Source organism: Chelmon rostratus, chromosome 6 (genome assembly GCF_017976325.1).
Source record: "Chelmon rostratus isolate fCheRos1 chromosome 6, fCheRos1.pri, whole genome shotgun sequence".
Classification (NCBI taxonomy): Eukaryota; Metazoa; Chordata; class Actinopteri; order Chaetodontiformes; family Chaetodontidae; genus Chelmon; species Chelmon rostratus.
The window spans coordinates 9,954,908-9,976,881 of NC_055663.1; the positions used below are offsets into that span (position 1 = coordinate 9,954,908).

A 21,974-nucleotide genomic window follows, 5' to 3' on the forward strand; every position below is an offset into this window, starting at 1 on the left:
ACCTCCCTGACCGAGCTGTGTGATGTGTGTGTGCACATCATTCTCAGATCTCGTCAGGTCATGGTTCTGACACAGGAGACCTGACGGCAGGTCAGATCAGATATTAGCTGGGAGGTTGTGCCTTCAGCAGACTTCACCTGCATACACGATGCATGTGCCGGTCTGCAGGTGCACGGGGCCGCCTCTCTGCATGGGGCCTTCCTTTAGCTCCTGATTGGTGAATTATCACACACAACTTAGGTTAAACAGTGCCAGTGTAATGCCATGTGTCTGTATGTCTCCATACTGTATTAAACATATGAGTATTTATGAGCACTGTTTTCTCCTTCAGATGCCACAGTGACGGAGGGAGGAGAGAACTTCAGTCAGGGTCAGAGACAACTGTTCTGTCTGGCCAGAGCCTTCGTCAGGAAGAGCAGCATCCTCATCATGGACGAAGCCACGGCGTCCATAGACATGGCAACGGTCAGTGTGTGTGTGTGTTTGTGTGTGTGTAAGAGGGTATATGAGCAATGTACAGTGTTAGAGGGCCACACAGAGGAAACTGGCAGGAGAGGGAAAGATGGTGGAGGCGAGATGTGGCGGGTGGAGCAAAGTTCAGCGGGTAATTTTCATCTGTAGGCATGGAAACAAAGAACAATGAGGAAAAACTGACAGATGGACACATTTATGAAGAGAGAACGGGGGTAATGAAGGCGTTGACGGAGGCGAGTAGTCCTCCACGATTAAAAATGAGATTAAACATTATGTCCCACCTGGCCGTCCAGTTTCACCTGGAAATACATCACGATACAGAAGTCAGTCATTGTCACACCCATAATGCCAGAGAAGCAGATTCTAACCAGATATGTACCTTTAACTGATGCTTAGTGATATAAAAGGGGGGTAAAAAAGAAAGCCGGAGTGGAGGAGGTGTGCATGAAGCCGAAAGAATGAAATGGAGGCAAAAAAAAAAAAAAAGACTCAGCGCAGTAAGAGCCTGCGGGGGGTCAGTGTCAGCAAATGGCTGCTCCTTACTTAAGACCCTCTCCTGAATTATGGCTCACAAGGAGCGACATTTCGAGCTTCCAGTGCCACAGCTGCACTGCCCTGGAGGGAACACAGCTGAGCGTTTAATCTGGGACACCAAGATGAGGAACAAGTGTCAACAGTGTGGGAGAAGTACTCGGGTATTTTAGTTAAACGTAGCAGTAAGACAGCTACATTTCAGAATAATGTATATTACTGGATTATAATTACTGATGCATTCATGTGTTCATCCCTCTCATGTTGCAGCTGGTAATGGTGGGTCTCATTTTAATTTCTTTATATATAATATATAATAACACATGAATTTATTAGTTATTTTTTTATATTGATAATTGGAATCTGCAAAATAACTAGTTGTAATAAAGTTAGCAAATAAATGTTGTGGAGGAAAAAGGACATTATTTGCCTCTTGTGGAGCAGAAGCATGAAGTCATCAGGAAATGGAAATGCTCAAGGAAAGTACTAGAGACCTTTATGTTTTCCTCCACGTGTACATTTGCTTTTCTTTGATTGTCAGTCAGCAGCAAAGTGGGTTTGTGGTGGTCACCCTCCTCTTCCTCTGTCCTCACAGGAGAGCATCCTGCAGAAAGTGGTGATGACTGCTTTTGCTGACCGAACGGTGGTTACCATAGCAGTGAGTATCTCCTCCGCACTGTGCCAGGGCGTTAGGCATTTACAGTAATGCATGCAGCTCCCTCCCATTTCCCCCCTGAGAGCGCTGACCTTCGTCCTGCACTGCTGATAAAAAGCTGCAAACAAATGCAGAACCAGGAATATGGTAACACTTGATATGGAGGTATACACACTCACAACTAACTCGGTGCTTATTAACATGCATATTAGTGGCATATTGGCTATTTATGAGTCATTATAAAGCACTTCTGCATGACCATATATAACCATTACTAGGCCATTAATTAATGCTTTGTAATGACTAATAAAAAACCCAATATACATGCTATTAAGCAGCTAGTTAATGGTGAATATGTGCACCTTGATGTAAAGTTTGACCAGAACTATTTTGCCATCACCATGCAGGTGATCTAATCCATTTATATGAGTGAACAGATGTCGAGTAAGACGTGTGTGATAAAGGACTGGATTTGGACACGTCAGTCAGGACTAGAGCAGCTTCCTCTCATGTCCCTCTGTGCCGCTCAGTGTTGTGACTGGTTCTCTTCCCCTCCACCGCACAGCATCGCGTCCACACCATCCTGAATGCCGACCTGGTGATTGTGATGAAGCGGGGGATCATCCTGGAGTACGACCGGCCCGAGGCCCTGCTGGACAAGGAGGACAGCGTCTTCACCTCCTTCGTGCGAGCAGACAAGTAGCACGAGAAGAGAGCGCGAGGAAGCGTTAAAGGGAGGAGAAATTCAAAGTGCAATTGTCCCATGGAATATATTCCTTTTATTTTTTAATCATGTTGTATTATATTTGTACATAAAAATAATTCTTTGTTAATAAAACATAAATTATCATTTACGTTTGTGTGTTTAGTTGGGGTTCTTTGGGACTGAGATTAAGACTGAAGTGAAGGGACAGTTTTTTGTGCTTGTGTGACACTGTGAGACTGAGTCTGCCACACTGGAAACGAATGAGTCCTCAGTTGACTGCAGGTTTAAAATGAGCTGAGGCAGAGCTGCGGAGTACATGGTGCTGTCCAGCCAGAGAAGGCAAAGAGCCAGAAACAGCCTGGTGACCATCTTGAAATACTGTCAGAGCAGGATGAGAGAGCTGAATGGACGCCCGCTGGCCTGCAAAATACAGTCTTTCCACGGGTGGTCTGAAAGGAAAAGGAGCACAGCAGTACAGGGAGATCAGGTTTTTAAAAGCCAGGACTGGATGATAATCTGGTCCCTGAGGGTGAAGAGTCCACTTTCTATTCATGTAAAGCAAAGCACCTAAACAGCCCGAGGATGACTTACTGTACAGAGCTCTATATTTAACCCAGTACAGACTACAGTCTGAGCTTCCTCCGGCCTTTACGCTGCACAGCTGCCGTTTTCATGCGTAATGGGCCCACTCCTGCATTCTCATTGAAAATCACAGGAAGGGCACCACAGAGGTGGTGGAGGGAGGGACGTCTCCATCTCACGTTACCGAGCTGTAGTGAAGTGGCGGAGTCAGCACAGAGCCGGCTGCGCCACCCACACCTGCCTCCTCATCTAAGGTTGATAGACCTGTGCGTCAACATTTTACGTCTCAGTGAACGGCCGAGGCCGCGGCCAGTGGGCGGCAGCGGTGGTAGGATCCACAATGGGACGCGGTGCTGTGGCACAACTACGCCCGGTCGGTCGGTGTGGTGAGTGACGGCGGCAGCTGCGGAGCTGGAAGAAGAATCTTCTCGTGGGACTTCGCGGTTGTGAAGCGCCTGATCTGGAGGCAACGTGAGGAGCGCGCATTCCTCCAGAAAACAGGCGACAACAAGCCCCTCCGTCCTGCGGCTGGCAGCTGGCCGACTGGGAGGACAAGACACCGCAAAGAGGAAAATATTTCTGCTTTCAGCCGGACAGACACGAGCCGGGACCTCCACAGTCACAAGGCTGTGGGTCCGTAGTATGGGAGAGGTATGTTGTCCAGGAAAGGACTCATTCCGGAGGATTACCTGCTGACACGTCTGGCTGAGGATGTCCTGCAGCCAAAGTTCAAGGCGAAACCGAGGAAAGCTCGCTTCGTCGCCAAGAACGGCACCTGCAATGTGGCGCACACCAACATCCGAGAGCAGGGCCGCTTCTTGCAGGACGTGTTCACCACTCTCGTGGATTTAAAATGGCTCCACACGCTCATCATTTTCACCATGTCCTTCCTGTGCAGCTGGCTCCTCTTCGGGATGATCTGGTGGCTCGTTGCCTTCGCGCACGGCGACTTGGACCAGAGGGGAGACACCTTTGTCCCGTGCGTAACGAGCATCCACTCCTTCTCCTCCGCTTTCCTCTTCTCCATAGAGGTGCAGGTGACCATCGGCTTCGGGGGTCGGATGGTGACAGAGGAGTGCGTCTCCGCCATCATCGTCTTGATCGTGCAGAACATCGTCGGACTGGTCATCAACGCCATCATGCTCGGCTGCATCTTCATGAAAACTGCGCAGGCCAACCGGCGCGCAGAGACCCTCATTTTCAGCAAGCACGCCGTCATCTCCATCCGAAACAACAAGCTGTGCTTCATGATCCGCATCGGGGACCTGAGGAAAAGCATGATCATCAGCGCCACCGTGCGGATGCAGGTGGTGAGGAGAACCACCACCGAGGAAGGCGAGGTGGTGCCTCTAGACCAGATCGACATCCACATGGATAACCCGGTGGGTACCAACGGCGTCTTCCTGGTGTCCCCCCTCATCATCTCCCACGTGATCGACAAGGACAGCCCTCTGTATCAGCTGTCAGCCTCGGACCTGCAGCACGAGGACATAGAGGTGATCGTGGTGCTGGAGGGGGTGGTGGAGACCACGGGCATCACCACGCAGGCCAGGACGTCCTACGTGTCGGAGGAGATCCTGTGGGGGCAGCGCTTCGTGCCCACGGTCTCCGAGGAGGACGGCATGTACGCGGTGGACTACTCCAAGTTCGGTAACACCGTGAAGGTCCCGACACCGTGCTGCAGCGCCAAGAAACTGGACGAAGCGGGCGGCATCGCTCGCTTTAAACTGGACGAGGGCGTCACCTTGCGGGCGTCTGTGAGAAGGCGGCGGGGCGGCACGGTGGTCCGCAAGTCCAGGATGGAGAGCAAGTAAACGGCTGCTCCGCGTCTGCCAGCATTTTATATGAGAATGTAATGATTTAAGTTTGAGGACTGTAGGATGACAGAGTCATATTTATTTTATACTAAATATATGTTCATGATAATCAACAAACATCAACAAGCTTTTCACTCAGGGTCACAGTGAAGCTGCACAAAGACTGAATGCACTAAGAAACATGACATGTGACTGTTATGAAACGTGAGGAGTCCTGATACCAGGATCAACCCAGAGCTTGTTTTTTTTTTTTAATGTAAGACTAGCTGCATGTGTCTATGAGCAATAAAGGAGAATGCTTCATCTGTGTTGTGGATGGAGAGGCCCGATAATGTGATTTAAAAGAGACTTTGAGTCTGTTTTGTACTGCACTTCCACAGTGTTGAGTTAGGGGACTCACAGAGCCTCACTGATGCTGGAGATCTGGAGGCTGAGATCAATATTTGATGGTCACTTGAAAAAAAACCTACAAATGATCCAACCGAAAGATAAACATTTCTGATAAAGATCCCTTCAGCTTGCTTGGAACCAAGATATGTCCTGTGCAAGACATTTTACAGCTGAGAAATGCACTAATCATTGCTCTCTGGTGGACGAGTTGCAGTCGTCAGTTTCTAAATGACCACGAACATATCTGCATCTTTGCCAATATTATCTATCGATCATGAGACAATATCAACCGATAAACTGTCCTGGACGATTTATCAGTTGAGTTCAAAACTGAAACCAGAGGCTGAGGGATCCAGACTTTTAGTCCTTGGTATGATGTAATCTCCAAAAACAAGATCCTACATTTCCCACAATGCAACCAGTGACATCATTTGTACCAGCCCACCCGGGGCCATAAAATTTCAAAGATGTGGGAAACAAGCATATCTTCCTGATGATGTCACAGTGATTAATCGTGTCACCCTTATGACATCAGAGTGACATCATCAAGTCTGTAGTCCTAGACTTGTCGAAGGTCCTCCGGTCACACGAGACGTTACAGACTGTTTTCACAGGCCGAGTCGTTCTCCTGCTTCTGCATAATTTACAAAGACATTCATACAAAAGACACTGAGACAGGGCGGCATTTCTCTCTTTTATTAGATTATAATCCGCAGAGCTTAAAATATTAAATTGCTTTTAACTTAGTTAATAATTAAAATACATAAAAACGAGAGCCAGAACTGAAGAACCCTGCAAAAAAAAAGAATTAAAATAAATAAAAAAGGAGAATTATAAACCCAATCCTCCTCCATACAGAGGCTATGTCTGACAGAACCCGCTTGCGATTCTTTGTACAGTAAAGTCCAAGCAGACTGTGCATTTTCTATACATGTGTAATGTTACCATCATTGTTATTTCTGAGCTAATTTTCCTCTGATTATCTTTTTAAAAAGCAAATTTGAAGGGAAAAAACAGAAGTGGAGATTTTTCGTTTTGCACTGGGAGTACTGGTGACTGTTAAACAGCTCCACACCATCTACTCCCACCCCTCTTTCTGCCTCCGTCTCTGCCTCTCTCTGCCTGCAGACATTACCTCATGTCTTTGTCCTTCTGTGTTGCTGGAGTGGGTGTCGGTGGTGGTAGTGTTGGTGGTTTAAGGGGCTGCTTACGCCAGCAAACAGCTCTGATTCAGCCTCATGTGGGCACCAGTCTGTCTCAAAGCATCGACTCTCTGATCAGATTAAATATCTAACATACAATCTTTATATTTTCTTCTCCGTCTCCCAGTTTCCCTGGCATTCTCTACGTGTTTGCTGCCCTCTACAGGTGGGCTCTGGGATATGTTTGTTAGGGGTACACCGGGTGATTACGTGACTATGCTGGGTTAAACACGATCAACATCTGTCATACGAGGGACTGAGCAGTCTGGTGAACAAGGGACAGAGAATTAAAAAAAAAAAAGAGAGAGTGACTTCTCTCTGGCAGCAGTGACGTATTCTCTCAGGTCCTGAGTAGGAAGCGCTTCAATCATTCCCCACATAAAACAACCCAAACAGTGATTGGCTAGTATCGCCCCGTCAGGCAGTAACGTGGCTCCCTACTGGCCAGCGCAGTGGCCGTGCGCCCGCAGGCCGCCTCCCGCCGCCGCAGGAGGAGGGAAGGACGAGCCCGCAGGTGAGCAGAGACGCCTCTTCTCCACACATTAACAACACTGTACAATAGTAGGTAGAAGCAAAGCAGAGCCCCCTTCCTGTACTGTATGTTAGGTAGAGGATGGAGGGAGGTGAGGGGCCGATGGACACGCTGCACCCCCCCGCCACAACAAAAAATAAAAACTGAATAAAACTTCAACAAAAATAAAAGTGAAATAAAACCAAAAATAAAACATACACATACTTTTTTGTTCCTAGTCTAAATTGCAGAGAAGATGGGAGGGATTTGTCCCATGGGAGGAACGCTCACGCCAATTCCTGCTGGCGTGACAAACCCCTCCCCACCACCCCAAACCCCCCGAAAACCCTCCCCCCGTTCCTTCCGGCTGGTTGGTTGGTGTCGTAGCGAAATATAAGGGTAGTGGAAGGTCTCTTAAGTTCTGCTGGCACCGAGGAAGGGGGCCAGGCTGTCTTTCCTTCTCTCCTCTATCTTATCTTCTATCACCCCCGGGGCTGCTGTCTCTTCGCCGACGCCCCCGCTCATCTCTCCGTCACGTGGTTTTGTGAAGAGGGAGAGGGCGCTGAGGCTGGGGTGGAGGGGGCCGGGGCTGGCGGCGGGGCGGGGGTGCAGAGGATTTCGGACAGGTCGTCCATGATACAGGTCTCCTTGGGGTCGACCAGGTTGAATTCCCTTACGAAAACGATGAAATGTGCATACAGAGTGTTCAAGTGGCCCTGCAGGTCCAGAGCCACCGTCTCTTTAAAGTGCGCCCAGTAGAGGTGAGCCAGCACGTGGAACAGGTACCGGCAGATCTTCTTTACCAAGGACTCAAAGGAGTTGGGGAACTCTTTGCCTGAAGGGAGGAAAAGGAAACGAAAGCAGGAGAGACTGGATTAGGCACAGGAGTCACCTCGAGGAGGAAACATGCTGAAAAGACATGGCTGCTGCTGTTTAGTTTTATATAAACAACCAAAGTCAACATGTGTAAGTCTGTCTCTGTCTGTGGCCCATTTGTTCCTACTGAAGATGTAAACCATTAGAAATGGGTTCCTCTGCACCGAAGAAAACATCACTCAAAGAGGAGCAGCGGTGCATTTCTTGGGGACTATTTTCAGAAGCGGATTAAAACACAGCTGGTGCTCCAACATCTCTGTATCATGGATCAACTCAACATAAACTAGTGACCATGTTCATAATAATAAAGCAACATGTCACCCAGTGCAATAGAGATCTATCTATTTCATTGGTTTGGTCTTTTTCATGGGTTTGGATGGTGATCAGAAAAATACAGAATATCACCAGTCTTATCCTTTAATGACTAACAGTCTAACCCCAGGAATTTTCAATATTAGAAATTAAAGGACTTGCTGATTCATTAATTGGTTGATCGACTGAAAATCAATGTGCAAAGATATAAAGAGTCAATAAATTGCTTCACTTCAGCGACTGTCTGGTTCCATCTTCTCCAATGTGAATATTGTAAGCACAAGTTGACATATCAATGTGTCAACTTGTGCTCTGGGAAACTGTAATGAGCATTTTTTAGATTCTTTATTTTTAGATAGAAGAATCCAAATGATTCTTCAGCGAATTGAGACAAATGATCGATCAAATTACTTGATCGTCACAGATGCAGCCCTGAATAATATCACTATCATTTCTTCTAGATGTTTATTGTGGGACCAGCACTCATTTGCGCCGTCTCTGAATCTAAAACATGTGAAACATCAGGGGGCAGCAGTACACCATCAGATACTTCCAGGAGGCTGTAACCTGTCAGAGGCTCTGCAGGCCTGGAAACAGAAACACACTCACCGTATTTTGTCGGAAAGATTTCCTCATCTGTGACCAGTTTCTGACAAAGACTCATTACAAAGTCGACGTATTGCGGAGCAGTGCACTTCGTCTTCTTCCCCCTCTCGTCATACCAGTAGTATATTCTAGAAAGGGGGAAACAAAGAAAACAATCCGTTATCGCAGATGTAATATGACACATCACTGAGGAGCAGGGTATTATTACACAACTTGTTTAAATTAATCAAATGAATGTTTCCTAAAGAATGCTTGTGGTTCATTCAAGCACGTAGATGAGAGTGTTTGAATGAGTGCTATGAGACGTCACCGGACCCTATTTCCACATTCAGGAAAAACCCAGTGACGTCGGCCTTTCTGACACCACGGATCACAAAGAAGATACAGTCCAGTGACAGGAGAAACTGCCTCCTGTGTCTCATACTGACGCATCCTTATACTGATATCATGTTTGCATGTTTCCTTCTTGCTGAACTCCATGAACTGGAGCTTTTAATTTCCTGATTGGGCCAAATTCCCTGCTGTCACGGGAGTTAACGGGACTCAGCACCCGGGGCCGGTCCCGCCGCTGGTCAAACATTTCTGGAGGGGGTGACCCACATAGCCAAATAGTAGGCGGACGGATTGGAGTCATAGTTAACAAATGTCAAGCAGCAGGTCAGCAGACACCTTAGAGACAGATGAATGAGCAGCAGGCGGCTACTAGCAAGCTAACGAGGGAGTGAAACAGGACTGGCAAGGCAACCGCAGAAACACGGGGAGAGCCGACTGACCAGTGAGCTGGAAGGGGCGATTAATGAGCAGATGAAACGGCGACGAGAAATGTGCACGCAGGTGTAAGTGTTAGCGGTGCGGGTCTGCGAGGTAGCGGGCCAGACGTGACAAATCCTGAGGAATGTGAAGCGTCCACATACGTGACCCGGCAGGAGGGGACCTACTGACCACAGCACCAGCACCAGACTCTTACAATACACTTAGTCACCCAGGATCAGACTGTGTGTGTGTGTGTGTGTGTGTGTGCGTGTGTGTGTGGGTGAGACACTGACTCTACTACAAACACTCACACACACCACCCACACATGTAAACGTGGTTAAACTGTGGCCTGACACAGAGTAAAACACTGGTTTCCTTACTGCTTATGAACACACGGCTTCTTAGCATTTTAGTGAATGTGAATTTCAACAAATTCTTCATTCATTCTTTGCAGTTTCTGCTTAACTTTTTAAAACTTTTGTCTTTTTGTTACTTATTTTATTGTTCTGCATTGCGATGAATGGGATTCATAGCTGCCTCATGGTTCTTCCTCACTGTGTTTTTATTTATTCATTATTTAGTATGTGAACTAGATATCTTTAATTTCATTTTGGAGGTTATGGGATGGGGTGCTGGTGCTGTGGAAAGGGTTAAGTGGTCATTAAATGTCACCATGTTGGAACAGTGGCACACTTTAAAAACAATATATACACTGTATGTCGCTATCTGATATCTGGCTGCACCTGCACAGAGTCTGCAGCATGCAAAAAGTAAACATTTGATCACAAAACAAATATAACTTGGGAGCCTGAATGTTTTGCAGCCCCTTTGCAAGTAGGAAATAAAATATTTGATAAGAGATTTGTAACAAAGCTTCAGGAATCCGTGTATTTTACAAACCAAATCCAAAAACAGACTATTAGAACTCAAAACTAGTGCGAGCACAATACAAATACACACACCCACCCATCTGTCCACCCACCCAGACAAAATGGGTCTAAATAGCTACCAAATGGTTCCGTTCCCTCATAGCTCATGGAACATTTTCTTCCAAAAATAGTGCTGAGCTCTGCCTTCGGGCAGGGGCACTGACGCTGCTGTGACTGTGGCTCAGTCAGTTTTCACCACAGAGGGGGGCGCGGGTGCCAGGTCCTGCACGGGCAGGAAAGGGTGGGGTGTCGGGCTCTGGGTGGGTAAGGTACATTCATAAATGGTGGGCCTCGTCAGTGAGTTTTTGTCAAAACTAAAAATGCATTTCACTTTTCAGTTGAATCCAGTGGAGCTGTGAGACAAAGCAAGAAGTTAAATTCTGTGTTTTTCCTCTTGATTAAGACGTTGCCTCTGTTTTCCACAGTACAGAGGGCAAACAAAAACACTGCACTCATCTCTTCACTCTTCAGATATCACAGGCACACCAACTTCTTCCTTTTCTCAGGGTGTGGTTTAGCAGTAGTATCTTAAGGTGACAGCAGTGGAAAAACACATTGTTGACACAGGTTAACTCATGACAAGTTTGTCCCTCACAGCAAATCTGTCATATGTGTGTCATTTCTCAACGGTTGCGTTCTTTGCCATTGTCATATTTTTGTCCAGGGGGAACGCATGCGTGAGCGTCTGCACTTGCAGCATGCATGTAAATGTGGTAAGAGCTGCATAGTGAGCATTGTGGTTTCTCAGAGTGTGGGTAAGCAGGTTTTTCCAGCCTTCAGTATACACAGGGGCAACGAAGGCCACTCTCCCAAGACAAGGGCTCACACATTAAGATGGCACCCCGCCCCAACAGGGCGAACTAGTTCGATAAATACTTACAGTAAGTCACCTCCCCTCTGCTAACATGGTATGAATACGCCTCCGTGTTATGAGTCCCCTTAAACTTTTACTGTAAATAGTTGCAATTTTGGGCAGAACTGCAGCTACAACATCCCTCTAAAAACATCACAGACATGTTTAAAGGCATCTGTCTGGTGAACCTGCAGTCTGCAGCCCCAGAGCTGGCCTGACAACTGGAACAACTGAGTTTAAAGGTGGACGCCTTTGGATTTGATCACCACATGCCATCTAGGCAGTGTGTGGTGTGAATATGATATTAGCAGACCTTCAGATATCTGCAAGGCCACGGGCTGGACCACAGGGGACTGAAGGTGAAGTTACAACACGTCTGCCCCTAATAAATCTTCTGTCTCTTACTGTTCTGCTCAGTGGTCAGATTTGATACGAACTGAGGGTCGTGCAGCATCTACGCTGGATGGGATTGAAACTAATCGAGACAAAATCAGATGACTTACAGTTATTAGCACTGCCAGACTACACATTCACACCGGCACTTCTATCATACTCAGACATATGGATACTTTTATCAACTTCATCCACAAGTCTTAAAAAAACTACACCATCACCACAGGCATGACAATCTATATTAAAAGGCCTGTGTTTCCAAAATGCAGTCTGGCCAAAGACTCTAGACTTGTCAGCTGATTGACGGTAAATAAAATTGACCCGTAAGATGAACAGATGAACTGATTCTTCTGCTATTTTTGACCTCTGGAGTGCTGCTTTTTTCCTGACTCAGAATCTGTGCATCTTCTTCTATAATAATGCTGTTATCAGTGAGTTGGGACAGCAGCAATTAGCAGTTTCCTGAGTAAACAGGATATCTTTTCCTGGGGTTTTTACGGCACAGACGACAGCCTGAAAACACAACAAATGAATAATAAAAAACGGGGGTTAACAGTTGGTGTCTTGTCTTTATCTGGCTTACATACGTGAGTGCAGCTAGTTAAAGAAAGAAAAAGAGTGAATTTGATCCTGAAAAGACTCTAACTCACTCGATTTGACCAAATTAGACTGCTCCTGCCTCAGCAAACTGGAAGCACATACATCTCAGAGGCAATTTTTTTTTTACTTCATTACCGTTGTCACACAGCTTGAGTTACTAATTACTTTTCAGATTTAAAATTTTCTAGTGCAAACCCTCCTTCTTAAACTAAATCAGCTATTTAAAATGTTAAAATAAAAAGGTGACTAACAGCAGATATTCTAATTACTAGAATACTAATTGCTACTAGGTTGCCACTATCTCTCTGTAGCACACATCGAATTTAACTTGAAAAAACGAAGTGTTACGTATATAAATTTCACTACATTGTAGGTCAAGAAAGTATCCCCAAAGTGCACGTCTCACTTGTTGTTGTCTGCTCTCACGTTGTCAACTCTGCTGGGTGGCTGGAAATCCCTGACATACTGGAGAGCAGCATTTACACTTTGTTCGTTTCCAGTTTCTTTGTGAACTTCATGATAGCTGTACAGAGCAAAACAAGTGCAGGTAACTGCCCAGCAGCTGCCAACACAGATGACAAGGTCTGCAACGCCTGTAATTCGTTATCCTTGTGGAATTAGCCGCTCGTAGCCAAGGCTCATAGATATATACAGACTGATATCCTTCGAAAAGGGTCACGTGATGGGGCGTCATAACTGATAAGACCCAATCAGGAAGTGACTATGGTACGGCACTGTTTTCAGAAGTTTCTGCCCATCCAGATTAAAACAACACAACAACCAACAATGAATAAACCAAAAGCACTGGAGATGACTTACGTGTTGCAGGCCGTCATGGCTTGACAGGTGTCCCCAGTGCAGAACTCTGAGATGGTGCTGTACTGCAGGTTGATAAGATTGAAGAATGTCGTTGCTGTGGCAAAGAGGAGAGAAAGAGGAATGAATCAGAGAGAGGACACTCAAATACTTTTTACCACAACATAAAGGTGGCCTGTTTGTGTCAAGTCGCGTTCTCCTATGGATGAGGAGGAGACACCGACAGTACTCTACACTGCTGTGCATCTGTCAGTGTCACATGCACAACACTATTCAGGTCAGCACATCCTTCAACAGTGTGTGAGCCTCAGACACGTGAAAATTTGAAAAATGTGAGGTGGTTGCAGCTTTGGCAAGCACTGAAGTTGTTGCTCAAGACACTTAAAACTGGAGCAGGTATATCTACTGCAAGTGAAAATCCTTCGAAGCCTGTTGTGCTGCAAAATAAATAGGGCTTTTCCACTGGCACTTCTGGCTGTGCTGAGACAAACAAGAGATGCAAGAGATGTCGACACAGTCATCCCTCACTAGCTGAGAGAATTTAATGAATGAACAGGTAATCTACTGAAACACTGACAGTGGGGATTTATTGGACTTTTAATGTTAAAATATTGCAATTACGTGAATTATAAACACAATGTGGAGCTTCAGTTTCTGTTTAACTTGCAGCTTATGAGGCTTAAACAATCCACTATAAAGAAAGAGCATCAGCTGCTGACTTTGGGTTATAATTTCTACACTTTTGTCTCAATGTCCTCATGTTGAGGACAGTTTTAACAGTTTCTACCAAAAGAACATTGGGAGGTCTGAAGACCATAAGGAAACAGTTTAAAATGTTTTATGCAATAATTCAGGCTTCTGCCCTGGACCTCTCTGAGCTGTGGCTCAACTGATCTGGCTCTACTGATTTTCTGTCATGACAGGTAAATGATCATATATCATGCTGAAATGGCTGCACCGTTTGGAATGACTCTCCAGTGCAATTTCTCTTTCCATATGGAATGAATGAACTCAAGAACACAATTTGAAAGTTGTATGACCCCACAGGGCCCTGAGAGGACCCATCCCATCTTTTCCTGCTCAACAAAGTAGCCACCATGTGGGAAAATATTCAGTGCAAGCCCGACTGACTTATACATGTGGGCAGAATTCAATGACTTCAATCCTTATTGATTTTTTTTTTTCAACAAGCTCTGTGATCAAAATATCTATCCACCCTGTTGTTTGTGATCAAGCAAAAGCCAAATTAGTGGTGGATACAAGAGGATACAAGCCAGCTTACATAACTTCCAATTTCGACACACTAACATGTACGAACACATCCCATCTGTTTTATATAACAGAGTTGTATCAGTCTAAAATAATAAGGAAAGAAGAATGCCTGTATTTTCCTTTTCCCTCACGAACACCTGGCTGGTTTGGACACGTAACCAAAACAAAGTCAGGGAGACAGACAAAATAAAGGGTCTCATGAGATCGATCAAGTAGCTGGGCCGTAGTGAGTTTACAGAACCTCAGAAATGATGCTCACAGTGACAACTATAACTTTAAGTAAGAGTTAAAACACTGCACTGTAGCTGGCAGTAACCGATGGTGTTTAAAGAAGCCATGTTGTTATTGGGAACAGGCTCAATGCGGTGCCAGGCCTGGATCATGTTAAGGGCTTGGCTCTGTCAGAGCTGCATCTCCAGCACCACTGGAACATCTTGTCATCTCCAGATGACAAATACATACCGAGTTGGAAAAACAATTCCAAACCCATGAGGAAAATTATAAACAAGTAAGAGCAAACACTGAGCTTGACTTGAGACTTCTTATATAATAAATAAGATAATAGGCCTGTTTTCACATTCTAGCATCATAATCATAATAAATTGCTTTTACAGGATTAGAAATTACAGCAGAGGAGGACAACATCCTCAGCTACCTGCTGGACTGTCCGTGGATTCATACATATATTCTATCGCCGACTACCACCATAGTCACTCACTGTTGCTGGCTAGCCATTCGTTGAGGTCTATCTCTCTGGGCAGCACCACCAGCTCCTTGAGGTCAAAGTCCACCACGCGGATTTTTGTGTACTCGAGCTCCAAGTACTGCTTCTTCTCTTCTGCTGGAGGCTTCTTTCCATTTGGCTTCGTCTTCGACTTCCTGCAACATAGACCAAAAGAGGACAGGTTAAGGAGATGCACAGGACTTGATAGGGGGAATAAAAGAAAAAGGAAATTACAAAGGGAGATATGGAAAGTGCGTGAGAGGGATGCAAACGGTAAATATACTGCTTAATTGGACACTGTGAAAACTGGGAGGTAATGGAAGCTCTTTGCCAGATTGCTAGTATAGGAATTTCCCAGACAGGCTGACATGATGCCACAGTGTAATGTATACAACCCAAATTCCCAAAAAGCTGGGACACTGTTGGCGGGGGCAACAGAAGACTGGGAAAGTTGTGGAATGCTCCAAAAAAACCCTGTTTGGATCATTCCACAGGTAAACAGGTTGATTGGTAACAGGTGATAGTATCATGATTGGGTATGAAAGGAGCATCCTCCAAATACTCAGGTAGTTTTAGCCAAATGCTAAGGCTATTTGTTATGTACAAGCTGTAAATGGAAAATGCTTCTGAAACTCTTACAAAAATCACACAAACTTTGTGCTACTTTTCTCAAAGTGAATTCACAGCAACCTAAACAGAACAAAACAAAGAGTCCTCTGTTGCTGTACATGACCCCCAGCTATAACCTCTGGCCTAATGTTAGCTCTATAGCCTCCACACAGACAGCCGTCCCCAGCGCCGTGTACTTCCACTGCTAGTTTTAGCATGGGGATGTCATATCACACTCTTCCTGCACTTCCAGGGCTGTAACCTCTCCTCCCCCAGCCCCTGCTCCCCTTCTGTGTGAATGGAGGCAGTGCAATCTAGGGTCAAAGGTTGAAAGGCTTGGTACATGAGTGAGACAAATAAACAGACGAAGAGTTGTCTGGGACTGTGTTGCAAAACACAGACTAATGTAATCGATCGCCTTCCAATCATCCGTGAAGACACTGAAAGTTAGAGCTAACAATAGCCAACTTGATCACTATTCTGTTCAAGGCTTCCATCATCCTGTAATGACTCTATTCCTGTTCCCAACTTCTTTCGACTCACTCATGTTGTTTGGATTTGCTTAAGGACACGGAAGTTTCAGTTTGCTCCCTGAATTTATCGTGCTTATGTTGCCCCTCATGTCTGCCTGTCTTGCGCTCACCCCTCCATCTTCAGTTCTCATGCCTCCTCTCTCCACAACCTCTGTCTAAAAACAATGATCCAGCCATGTGTCCTCTGCTGTTGAACGTCCTCCACAGAAACGCTCTCAAGTAGGGATGGGTAATGAAACAGTAACATTTTCACAGTGTAGTAGCTGTTTATTGTAATCATTTCACATTTCATTTATCACATTATAGTCTGTACTAGTAGTGATCTGCTCAAAACATCACTGTTGCTACTAGATCCGTTTTTAAAATACTGTGCACATGAAAAAATAAAGCAGCCACCAATAAAACAATAACAAAAAGTAAGGATAACCGACCAGATCGATAGGCAGTATTGGTAATAGTAGCATAACCATTAAAAACAAAAGCCATCCCTACTCCCAGATCCCACTCATTGCCCAAAGATGACAGCTCTGGCTCCTGGACTGGTGAGAGCTGTTCCAACAGCACTAATGAAGAGGGATCATAAACACTATTTTCCAGCAGCAGCCAAAGCCCTTCTCACTTTCACTCTGGCTCTGCTGCGACTAACATTGGACTTCACTGAAGAAGACAGAATGACTGGAAGGGTTTCTGCAGAAAAAGAGGCCTACGATCACCGTCCACATGCAGCTTGAAATATTAGAAATTGATTTAGAGTGGAAATAAGTGAGAGGACAGTAGAGGTGGAGTAAGGAATGACGAGACGAGGCAGATCGCAACAGGCTCAGCTGATATCCATGGGAACTCATAAACACTTAGAAAACATGACAGGACTGTGGAGCACGAGGCCCCTTGGCCAGAGCACAATGTTCAAAAGCCATTTGCAGATTAATTCCCCTCTCCAGGATGTGTTGCCCTGCGTTCCACCTCAGCAAACAAGGGAAGGCATGTCAACATGTGTACAGAGCCGGCAGCCCTTCGCTTTGTAAAATGTTTAAGTTTACCCCGTTTTACATGTGTGCTGTCGTCCAATTTAGCTGTCAGGAGACATTCTAAGGTGTAAACTGCCTCTTGGCCTCCTGTGAAAATGCTGAGATCTGATGGATCAACGCTTGCGCAATCACGTTCATGGAGACACACGACACTGCTCAGGTTCTCATTTGTTGGGTAATCATTCATCAAGGTATTCGGCTCGTCCTATCAGGCAGCTTGTGAGCTTGTTTGGTCTCATTTAGAAAACAAGGACACTGCAGATTACACTGCTGGCTAATTATTAATGAGTAACCACTTTCTGTTTCACCTCTTTCTCCTGTTGCGTTGTTCTTTGTTTCTGTCCCGCTCTTGGTTTTTACAACATCTTGTGTTTAAGGTTTACAGGCATTTCTTTTTGTTCTTTCCTCTTCGTGGCTGCAGGCTCACCTGTCCAAACAGCCTATCATTCAGGGTCAGAAGCCTCAGGTCTCACCTCAACTCAACCTCTCTTTTCATCTCTTTCTGCAATTTCCCTTCATCTTTCTGTCCCCGACTATTATTCAGCTTCCCATTTACCTCAGTCCACGACCTCTACTGACTCACATTTTAATTACTGCTCCTGAAGGCTCCTTCCAATATCAGTTTTGCCATTTGTTTCATTTCTCCTTATCTCTGTCTGCTTCCTTCTCCCCCTCCTTCCTGCTCATGAGGGTACAGATTCATGTGGTCCGTGTGGTTTTGCACTGTGAGCTACATGTTCTGTCATGTGAAAGAGCTTTACAAGAGGATGGAGCCTCATCCACAGATACCGTCAGCTCTCACAACTTTTCAAAGGCTTTGCTAAGCCCCTAAAAAAATGTTAGGCTCCCGTGAAAGGTTCAACTCGGTTCCTTCGTTTCCCCCACCCCCCTTTTCCTTTTGAAAACATTCTGTTTCACTGAGCTATTTCCTGCTTCTCTCCCTGTGTAATTTCATCATTTTCCATACAAACGCCTCCTCCACTTCTTGCGAACATTTGTGTGGTAAGGGGAGGTGAAATTCTGGAGCCAGTAGTTTATTTTAGGATAAAGAAAACTTCCTCTATGCCAACACTCCTCCCCTCATACGTACATACACACACAGCTTTGTCTGTTCTTGGTAAAGTTCTCCCGGGCAAGTCTTTGCCATAAAAGGCAGCAGATGCCTCTTTCTCCTTACCAGATCAGGGCAGGCCAGAAGGCAGGAGTGGAGGGGAACTGAGGCCAGGGCCAGACACATGTCTGTGGGCCGGGAGGACAGCCACAGCCTCACACCTCTGAAAACCTGGTCTGGCTCGGTGGAACAACCTGAGTCTACTAAGAGACAAATCATACGTGCAAAACTGATGTCTTTTGAACTTTTCAAGAAGAGGTGGAGGCATGAAGCAGGAAAAAACACACGTGCTGGTCTTTATCTACAATAAAATACAATAAGGAAATAGGGTCGGGTGACGTGGAGGTCAGTACTACAGAGATGAGTGAGTGACTGACATGACAGCTGTTCAACTCCGTCTGTTAGCCACTCTCTTATCCCTTTCACTTTTCCCAGCAACACCACCTCCCCCGCCCACTGGCCATCTTCACCCACTACCTTTCCCCCTGCGCACCACCACCAGTACTCAACTGACACACTATGTCGCACACATTCTCTGGCTGTAGCCCCTCTCTCCCTCTTTTCATGGCCGACCCAGCTGGTCACAACAGCTGTGTCACGAGCCTGATCCCACCAGAGGCCTCGAGAAAATCCACAAGAAGAGAGTCCTGTCTGGTCTGGTGTTTGTGCGAGCACGTGTGTGTCCAGCAAGACCCAATGTTTGCACGCACGGTTAAGTGTGTCAAACGTACATCTCTTTGGCCTCACAGTGGTGCATGTATCAGCTGCCGCATGTTAGCTGACTGTGTGCCTGCTGAATAATGAACACATTTGGTTTGAAAATAACCTGTATGTAAAGAGGAGCAGCCCTCTGGCAGGTACACCATGAGCCTGTCTCATTACCAGAACCTGGTTCCAATTAATCCTGGAATCACTCTGAGCCACATTGTTGAGCTGTGTTGGTGAATTAGTTTAAAGTGCTTTCTCTTAAATACTACAATTTAGGACTAAAGATCTCCTCCTTTTCCTCTATGGACCCCCCCAATTCTCTCACACACATATGCATACTTTTTTCATGCTTACTTATCTCAACACCAAAAAATGCACCCATCAACAGTGACTCTCATGCTATAACCAGAACTAAGCAGATGCCTGTGTTTTGACCAGTGCTCGCTCTGACTGAATACTTAAACTGTACTATACTTAAACTCCTAAACCTGTTCAACAAATCCCATGTCATGACTTTCCCCTAAAGCCTGCTGCTCCTGCCAAACCCGATATTGCACAACTGTTGCTTGATTTGGCTTTCTGGGTAGCAGAGGAATCTAACTATTGGCATATGGATGCAGTTAATGTGATCCGCGAGGGTGAACAGCACGTGCAAGCATCCAACAAAGAAGTCTACCATTTTCTCTAAAGACGCTGCATGTAGTGATCTAGAGATTTGCAGGAGGTAGTGCTCCAAGGAGCAAAGATAGGTGTCACCACATGGCCGTAATACAGTACTGCTTTACTGGAAAACAGCGCCTGTGTGTATGATAAGGATATGAGAGATAAGAAACACCACAGACAACAATCACAGGTCTTCTACCAAGGAACACCACAAAAATCAAACACTTTTAAATGAAATGACCTCCAAACAAACAGCCGATAGGTCAGAGAATGAGTCAATCAAATGTCAGGAAGTTGCTTCCTCCTTTGTCAACTGACAACCCCCCTCTTCAGGGTTCAAAAACTGCAATAAAAAATCAAGAGCTACAGAATCAATCTCAGCTGATAAGACTAATACTGAGTGAATGAACTCTGCCATTTTGTAAAAAGAGTAGCTTCAGTCAGCAGGATCAGCTTTCTCCACGCCTGGCCTCCTGATCTATTTCAGGATTCAAATTGAATAGATTCGATGGCTCTTTTCCCCGAAAAACCACAGACAGAGGAGAGCAGGCAACCAAAGCTAAACCACAGCAGCCATTATGGGGCTAAAAAGAGACTGAGTTAAGGATGGACTAAACCAGAGTTTCGCAGTGCTGCAGTCGACAGAGTGCTACAAAGTTGTTCCTGTACGTTCTGTGTAGTTTTAAAAGAGTGCTGACACAGAAAAAATACTTGTCAGTTTTAGTTCTGGAGTAAAGAGATAAGAAGGAAACAAAACACAAAGAAGGCACAGCTGCCACCACTTAATCAGTAGCATCACCAGGGGTGTCAGCAGCACTGTAAATCAGTAAATTAGAACTGTAGCCAGGGTGCAGGCCAAAACATGTGCAGACACACACACATAGCTAAGTCGACGACTGACCCTGCCCCAGCACAGATCTGGCTACCTCCTCTTCCCCTTGTCATCCTGTGCTAAATCCCATTCAGTGGCTCTCAGGCCTGCAGAGTATGTAAGGACCCCCTGCTAGCACTTAAATGGAGCCTAATCAACATCACAACGCACGTGTGACAGGAAAGGGGGTTTTGGGCCGAGATAAGGCCAAGCCGCTGGTAAAGCACTTGGCAAATGTTGGAAGAAGGTTACCCCAACATTGATTTGGCATGATAAGAAGTGACTGACACGGATGATATGACTGTAGAGCTGAATGAGATTTCTCTTCACTCTGATCAATTCAATCAGTCCATCTGAAAGGTTGCCGAGTCAAAAAGTAAATCAAAGAGGCGTATGTACGTGGAGGTGTACAATTTTTCCCCGACACAATTCAAGCAGCCAATATGAGCAAGAAATAGACAATTCTTAAAAAAAGGTGTCAAGATTACACAAGGCTACATATTACCTCTCACAGGACTGGGCCGTTAAAAGTTATCTTAGCTATCTTTGCCAGTGTAGTATTCATACCTGTATTTAAGCCAAGGGCATTCAACCATTCATTGGAAAAGGAAACTGGTCAAGAGTGGAGCTATAAACAGGTCTACAGCACGCCCCCACCCCCTCATAAAACCCAAAACTATGCATCCTTGTTAACTTTGATGAAGTGTTTTTTGTTCAGTTTTTCCTTAAGACGTCAAATTCATGGGAACCCCCTTCTGTTCCTGCCAGGCAAATAAATTAAAGGTGCATTTCCTTGGTAACCAGCTGATTTCTTAAATAAGGCAGTTGAGTTCCCAGTAAAAATAGGAGCAGCAGAACCTGTCTTTACCTGTCACAGGTCTTGCAACAGACATAACAACATACTGTACTGTTGCGTCCATTACATCCTGCTAACAATCTGCTAAGAGATCCTAAGATGGTGGATATTCTCTTCACGAGGGATGCACCGATACCGCTCTTTTCAGACTTTACTCTTTTCAAGTACCTCTATTTGGGTACTTACTGATAAAGAGTACCGATGCAAGTACTATTAATACTTAACATTAACACTATTACAGTTTTAACATGCTCAGCACAGAGAGACAGACAAACACACACCAAAAAGTTTTACTCCAGATCGAGTACAGCTGCTGTGCAGTAGAGTGTTTTTTTTTCCATGTCAGTGAAGCGTCTCTTGACGGCTGCGGCAAAGGTTCCCTTCATTGTTTTGACACCTTGGTCCTCGCCTGTTTCTTAAGTCAAAAGTCTCTAAAGGACGGTCACAACAGGACTCCCACCTGATGCCAAACCATCAGAGTAGCTTACTTTTCAGGTTAACTCCTCCAACGGAGTGCTTTTTGTGTCTACTGGTGAGTGGTGACATTGCTAGGAGCGCATATTCAGAACCAAATATCACAGATCCCACTTCT

General features: G+C 45.4%; 3 protein-coding genes across 9 annotated transcripts in view; 2 read left to right on the forward strand and 1 right to left on the reverse strand.

Moving 5' to 3' along the window:
- abcc8 (ATP-binding cassette, sub-family C (CFTR/MRP), member 8) overlaps positions 1–2,363 on the forward strand; it is a 61,321-nt gene extending 58,958 nt beyond the window's left edge. For all 4 annotated transcript variants that reach the window (XM_041938240.1, XM_041938242.1, XM_041938241.1 and 1 more), the window contains 3 exons: positions 332–465; positions 1,601–1,663; positions 2,226–2,363. In XM_041938240.1, the coding sequence (XP_041794174.1) occupies positions 332–465; positions 1,601–1,663; positions 2,226–2,363 (335 nt within the window). The remainder of the gene's footprint in view (positions 1–331; positions 466–1,600; positions 1,664–2,225) is intronic.
- A 916-nt stretch (positions 2,364–3,279) lies between these two features.
- Positions 3,280–4,899, forward strand: kcnj11 (potassium inwardly rectifying channel subfamily J member 11). The gene has a single exon (XM_041939006.1). The coding sequence runs from the start codon at positions 3,602–3,604 to the stop codon at positions 4,760–4,762; it is 1,161 nt and encodes a 386-aa protein (XP_041794940.1). The 5' UTR covers positions 3,280–3,601; the 3' UTR covers positions 4,763–4,899.
- A 937-nt stretch (positions 4,900–5,836) lies between these two features.
- Positions 5,837–21,974, reverse strand: part of mob2a (MOB kinase activator 2a) — a 64,747-nt gene continuing 48,609 nt past the window's right edge. For all 4 annotated transcript variants that reach the window (XM_041938520.1, XM_041938519.1, XM_041938518.1 and 1 more), the window contains exons 2-5: positions 14,998–15,158; positions 13,011–13,104; positions 8,666–8,790; positions 5,837–7,703 (exon numbers count right to left, since the gene is read on the reverse strand). In XM_041938520.1, coding sequence (XP_041794454.1) covers positions 7,390–7,703; positions 8,666–8,790; positions 13,011–13,104; positions 14,998–15,158 — 694 coding nt within the window. In that variant the 3' untranslated portion in view covers positions 5,837–7,389. The remainder of the gene's footprint in view (positions 7,704–8,665; positions 8,791–13,010; positions 13,105–14,997; positions 15,159–21,974) is intronic.